At 32.5% G+C, this 6,984-nt stretch overlaps 1 protein-coding gene across 3 annotated transcripts; it reads left to right on the plus strand.

The window, feature by feature from the left end:
- Window positions 1–391: 391 nt before the first annotated feature.
- Window positions 392–5,443, plus strand: LOC137820567 (histone deacetylase 6). Of its 3 annotated transcripts, none has more exons than XM_068624712.2 (6): window positions 392–1,122; window positions 1,788–2,228; window positions 2,328–2,470; window positions 3,342–3,432; window positions 3,516–3,634; window positions 5,150–5,443. In XM_068624712.2, exons 1-6 carry the CDS (start codon window positions 559–561, stop codon window positions 5,181–5,183), a joined length of 1,392 nt encoding a protein of 463 aa, XP_068480813.1. In that variant the 5' UTR covers window positions 392–558; the 3' UTR covers window positions 5,184–5,443. The 3 variants fall into 3 exon arrangements, with proteins under 3 accessions (XP_068480813.1, XP_068480812.1, XP_068480811.1); XM_068624711.2 differs by having other exon boundaries at window positions 402–1,122; window positions 5,147–5,443; XM_068624710.2 differs by having other exon boundaries at window positions 413–1,122; window positions 5,138–5,443.
- Window positions 5,444–6,984: the final 1,541 nt, after the last annotated feature.

Raw genomic sequence — 6,984 nt, forward strand, 5'->3', positions numbered from 1 at the left:
TATAACTAATAGATTATATATATATATATATATATATTTCAATTTTGATACATTTAATGACTAAAAAGAACCACCGCTTTAAATGTATTAAAAATATTATTTTTACTGAGTATTTATCATGATTAATATTACATTAAAAATTAAAACTGATTTAGAAGATATTAAAATTATATTTCAAATACTATCTAAAATGTGAATACATTCTAAAATTAGGTAATAATTGTTTTAAAAGCTATAAGAAATTATTTACCATAGATTTTACAATGAGGAGGATTGAACAAGGTAAAATTACGAAAATGTTATTTATTAGGATTTGATATTTTAAAGTAAATATTAATTTAGTTTTGATAATAGTATGAAATTAAAAATGATCTTAATATCTAAAAGGTGTAAAATGGAATGGATTTAGGAATATAAAATCGAGGAGAGAATAATAGATTTGGAATTGGAATGATGAAATGGTGTGGAGGGTATAAATTTGAAAGGTGGAAGGGAGAGTGAGGATGTTGAAGTAGAGAGAAAAGAGAGGAAGGGTTTTGTTGATTGGAGAAGAGAGAGATGGCGAGAGGGGAGAGAGCAGAGACGGAGAGTGGGGCATCGTTGCCGTCGGTGGGTACGGACGCCAAGAAGCGGAGAGTGACGTATTTCTATGAACCCTGCATCGGCGACTACTACTACGGTCAAGGACACCCAATGAAGCCACATCGCATTCGCATGGCCCACAATCTCATCGTGCACTACGGTCTCCACCGCCGAATGCAGGTCAACCGTCCCTTTCCCGCGGCGGAGGCGGACATCGGCCGCTTCCACTCCGACGACTACGTCGAGTTCCTGTCCTCCGTTTCGCCGCAAATCCTATCTGAGAACTCCCACTCCCACTACCGCCAGCTCAAGCGCTTCAACGTCGGGGAGGATTGCCCAGTCTTCGACGGCCTCTTCGACTTCTGTCGCGCTTCCGCCGGCGGCTCCATCGGCGCCGCCGTACGCCTCAACCGCGCCGACGCCGACATCGCTATCAACTGGGCCGGCGGCCTGCACCACGCCAAGAAGGCAGAGGCGTCCGGCTTCTGCTACGTCAACGACATTGTTCTCGGCATTCTTGAACTTCTCAAAGTTCATAGGGTATTTTTATTATCTGTTATCGCAGCAAACCAGCGCAATTAAATAGTATCGATTTGGACTTAATTTTACTCTGAACCCCAACCAATCCAACCCACGACACCCCTTATATTTTCAAAATAAACACGTTTTTAGTACATGAAGAGAGTCTAGGTGCGTGTTTTGTTTCGGGTTAGATTGTCTAGAATCACATTGAAACATTAGTTAATGTGATTGGGTAAATTTTTGCGTGTTTGGCTTCTCGTTGAGGAATTGATTCTGGGTCTAGGGTTTATTATGAGATGTTGCAAGCTGTTGGGTTGGAGAGAAATTTTGCACCAAGTTTCATTACCAGCTTGCTTTTTTAATTCAAACAACTAAACATTAATCTCTTCACAATCAATTTTAACCAAATTCAACTTCACCCAAAATCAATTTTGCCCTAAAATCATATCAATTTTAGTGAATTGGGGACTAAAAGCTGAATTTTGAGATATTTGTGGAACTATAAACATATTTTATCCTTTAAATTTTCTGTATGTGAAAAATCATAATTATGATTTTACTTTTACAAAAACTGCTTCTCTGTTACTTGTTAGTGTTTGCTTTGTTAACTTTATAAGAGTTAATTTTCCTTTGATCCTTTTCTGGCTATATTCTTCATGCATGTGTTCTTTGGTGATGGTCAGCGTGTGCTGTATATTGATATTGATGTTCACCATGGAGATGGGGTCGAGGAGGCATTTTACACTACTGATAGGGTCATGACAGTGTCATTTCACAAGTTTGGGGATTTTTTCCCTGGAACTGGGCACATGAAAGACACTGGGGTGGGTGCTGGAAAGAATTATTCTCTAAATGTCCCACTCAATGATGGATTGGATGATGAGACTTTCCGGGGTCTGTTTCGCCCCATCATTCAGAAAGTCATGGATGTTTATCAACCGGATGCAGTTGTTCTTCAGTGTGGTGCTGACTCCTTGTCTGGTGACCGGTTGGGTTGCTTCAACTTGACTGTGAAGGGTCATGCAGATTGCCTTCGTTTCCTTAGATCATTCAATGTTCCTCTAATGGTATTGGGTGGGGGAGGATATACAGTTCGGAATGTTGCTCGTTGTTGGTGTTATGAGGTCCCTTTCTGTACCCACTTGAATGGAATTGTAAATGGTTTTTGCTATGGCCTAATAATGATACTTATTTATTACCATTTTGCACTTTCTTTGTTGTAGACTGCAGTGGCAGTAGGAGTGGAGCCTAATCCGAAGTTGCCTTACAATGAATATTATGAATATTTTGGTCCAGACTACACTCTTCATCTCGAGCCATCCAACATGGAAAACCTAAACTCACCCAGGGATCTGGAAAAAATTCGGTGAGTTTACATTAATTGCTTTTGCTCTTGCATCACTATTTATGATTCTGATTTCAATTTTGTTTTTTCTTTTTGATTGAGGAAAATATCTGGCCATGAATATTAGTTAATACTTGTGAATCTAATTAGTCAGATGCACTATATTTTTCAGTAGCTAAGTCACATCTTTTCTGCACATACGATGCTTCAACTTTCCAGAATCTTATAAATAATTGCATACGCCTGAATAAGTTATAGTTCAGACCTGGAAGATGGCCCTTTCCATTGTTGGATTGTTGTTCTAGACGTCAAATATCTAAAGCCACTGTAGCAAGTTGCCTCTCCTTTGTGCCTAGGCCTGTGAGGCTATTACTGAACTTGAGCAAGATTATAGCATCCATTTTCTCATGCATATAGTGACCATACAAGTCTGTCCGTGTTTTTATTTTGGGGGGGTTGGTTAACATTGTGAAGTGGTTCCAAGTTACAATTTTAGATTATCATCTATGCCCAAATGCCTTTTCATGTCAACCAGCTGATCTGTCATGGAGCTTTCCACCTTTAGATTGCAATATATACTGAGTTTGTTATGGAAGTAGCTCACAGGCAATTGAGCAATAGCCAAGGTGAAAACCTGTTTCCCATCAATGGTTGGGGAGCCTGCTTCAAATCCCCTCCCTAGTAGTAGATGCTATCACCCTAGAGATTAAAAAAAGAAATTCTATTTTATCGTGTTTAAGTTTTAGCTAGATATGCACAATAATAGTTAAATTAAATGTTTATGAGAGATTTCTTGTTTTTGCTAATCTAGCCATGTACTGCTTAGCATGTAGTGATTATTGCTTCCTTGGAGCTAAAATTGATTAAGCTATTGTTTTAATTGATTTTCCAGAAATGCATTACTGGAACAACTTTCCAGGCTTCCCCATGCACCCAGTGTACCTTTTCAAACAACACCATCAATCATACAAGCTCCTGAAGAGGTTGTTACTCTAATTAGTTGTCCATATTGTTACTCTTCCTTTTTCTTCTTTCTTGTTTGATTTTAATTAGTAAATGGTTTTAGGAAGAGGAGCACATGGATATCAGATCAAAACGTCCCATATGGAGTGGTGAAGATTTTGATTCTGACAACGATGATGACATGGCTAGTTCAAAGAATTCTGTTTTAACTGCCCAAACGAGGTAAGGGTTGAATATAGTTTTAAAGCGAATAGTAAATCCATTTTGTTTATCACTCTTTATAATACGCGGGTAGGTATGTTATGGGTATGTGAGACTGTAACCTTAATGCTCTATGTAGCCTGAAGGCCCTGAACTCACTTTTGATTGAAGTTTTTCTCATTTTCACAACTCACTTTAGTCATATAGCAATGTGAAAAAGCTTCTATTTGATCTTCATGGGTACTCTGGTTATAAATAATCCTTGATGTATCTATGTATTAAAAGTCTTAAGTAACATCTTTATTATTTCATACTTGAATACCTAAAAGTACAACTTTCCATAATTTCGAACTTAATGATACCTGATACTTAAACCTAAGAGTACAACACAGAAAAGTCTTTTACTTTTGAACAAGAAACCTTTTCATTCAAATATTTATGTTCTACAATGAAGTTTCGGATAAAAAAATGCTTTTGAGGATATTTTTTTCAAATGTCCTTGGTAAGCACAATCAAACTTAGATAAAAAAGGATTCAAAGTTGAGTAAATTCTTTTAAGGTGTCCTTATTCTTCTAGGAGATCTAACATTAGAAGCTATTTCATTATAGATATCTTATGGCTTGAATACAAATCCTTGAGGTAAACACACAAAAGCTAGATAAAACAAGGATTTAAAGTTTGAGTCTTGATGTAAACTGATCCTTATTATAGGAAGGAGGTTCGAAGTGCTGTTCTAGTTTTTCTCATTAGATTGTTTGGGTAAAAGTTACAAAGACTCCTTCCATTTCTTGAAGAGAAAGTGCTCTTATTTTTGAAATCATTTAATTGAGAAATTAAGAATAGATTGGGATTAATTTAGATACTGAAAACCAAAACTAGCATTAGTTCATGTTAATTGTCTGCTCTCAGTGTCAACATACTTATTTTGATGGCGCCTATGAGAGAATATTGTCCATGTGTGGAAAGCCATGAATCAACCTCTATAAGTAATTCCAAAATTTTTTTCAAAAGTTTTTTCAGTAGTGTATAAGCATTCTTGATACTGTTAATCTTATATGCATCTAATAATTTTTGACATCATATTTTGTTCCTAATTCTTTTTAATTCACCGTACTTCTCCTTTTAATTCATGTCTACAATAAACACTGACATTGTTCTTTGCTTTAACCTTGTGTATAAATCCTGAAATATTTTAACTTCGCTTTTTTTTAACCAATTTCATTTAATTTCTTGAGTTATGTGATGCTTCTTTCAAGTCATGGTTTTCGACAACTTTAAAGCCTTGTTTACGAAAAAGTAACGACTAACATTATTTATTAAGCAAGGATTAAGTAAGTTTTTGCTATCTTCAAAATTGACACTAAATTGAAACGAAAACAAATTACATGAATGGGAAGAGTATAGAATTTTTACTTTTAAGTAATAACATTTGTTACTATCAGTGTTTTTGTTATCCAGCATTTATAATTATTGTAAAAAAGGTATAATCAGATTGAAAGTGCATGTTAATTAAAATGATGTAGTATATGCAGCAGCAGGTGTGGTGCAGATGTGATGGACGAAGATTAGAGCAGGAGGGGATGTGTGATACAATGATACTAATAGAAGAGAGTAAGTGTTAAATTAGTGGGAAGCTGATTGGTGTTTGAATCATATATCATATTACATATATTGTCTCCACTTGGTAGATGAAAATAGTTACATACAGAGTAGGAAGCAGTGTGCCAAATTATGGTTTGTAATGTCAGCTTTCCACTTTCTACAACATTCAAGCGATTTTTAAATTTTAAAAATAGTATATATACACAATTCCCCTTTTTACCCTTAATGTTTTTTTATAACTTTATTTATAGTCTTAATATTTATTCTATTAGGTTTTTACTTCTATATCAAAAATTCATTTTTAGTCATTTTTTTAATTACCCAATCTCTAATTGGTGATTAACAAAGCTAAAATTTGCAAATTTGTTCAGTTTTAATATTAATTTAACAATATTAAATAATATTAGTTTTTAATAAATAATATTTGTTTCTTTTTATATTAATAATAAAGAAATATTATTTTTCTTATTTTTTCAGAAATATTATATTAACTAAAATTTAAGTAAAAAGTTAATTTTTTATAATTAAATATTTATAAAAATATTTTTATAAATAAGATAAAAATTTAATATAATTTAATTAAAAATACAAGAAGTTGAACGTTATTTATTAAATTAAAAATATGATACAAATAAATTTTTATTCAAAGTTTATAGGAATTATTTTATCAGGCAAACATTTATTTTAGAACTGGAGAAAATATGTGTTTAATATTCTTTCAACAATTATTCACACTCTTTGAAAAAAAAGTGTTTTTCAACTTTTGTTGTCACTCTTTTTCGTTGTTTTGTTTTCAGCACTCAATACTAAATTAAGTTTCATAATTGGAACCACTCTTTCTTCACCAGTCAGTCACCAACAACATATGAAGCCATCAAAAACATTTTTCTCTTTTATTTACTAAACAATAGACTATCAGGAAAACATATTTATTAACTATAATAGAGAAATAACATTGGTTTAGATTGATGAAACAAAATAATTTCAACAATGTCAATAAAAAATAATTTCATTGACATTTATAAAAAACTTGTGCATAACATATAAAAAATCATGTCAATGTTGGTTCATAAAACGTTAACTAATATTGGTTGAAAAATAGCTGAATGAGGGTGGAATCCAATTTTGATCAACGTTAGTTTAGATTAAAAAAAAATTGTATTTGTCATCAATAAAAATCACAAAAAAAATGTTGTAAATCAATATTCTTATTAATGTTTATTGAAAAAAAAAATCTTAGTGACGTGAGTTGAACAATAATCACATTCAATTCTAACCTCAAATAAATCTTTTATAATATCTATAGAAAAACTTTCTTTGAGAACCATGTTGACAAAGTCACAGTCTTTGTTGACCTGATGGTATCTCTACTATAACTGAATTGACAATGCATTGATAGAGATGAGAAGAGAGTATGAAGAGAAAAACAAAAAAATTTGAAACAAAAAAATGTATGAAAATGTTTAAATTCTTACATAGTGAAATATTAGTTTTATAATTTTTAGTAATCAAATTACACTTATAAATTTATAAAACTTTAATTAATATTTTAAAAAAATCATTCAAATAATATATTTTATAAAAATGAATTAACATCTAAAATTTCTTTATCCAAATAGTTTAACACATTTGGAGAGAAATTTGATATATTGATACATTGTAATTCCAAGCTATTTTCACAATCAATTTATTTAGGTGAATATAATCAAACATTGTTATGTAGAAAATTGAATGTAGTAGTTTCAGGGAAATAAGGGAAATAATAATG

Source organism: Phaseolus vulgaris, chromosome 9, assembly GCF_051622355.1.
Source record: "Phaseolus vulgaris cultivar YP4 chromosome 9, ASM5162235v1, whole genome shotgun sequence".
NCBI lineage: Eukaryota > Viridiplantae > Streptophyta > Magnoliopsida > Fabales > Fabaceae > Phaseolus > Phaseolus vulgaris.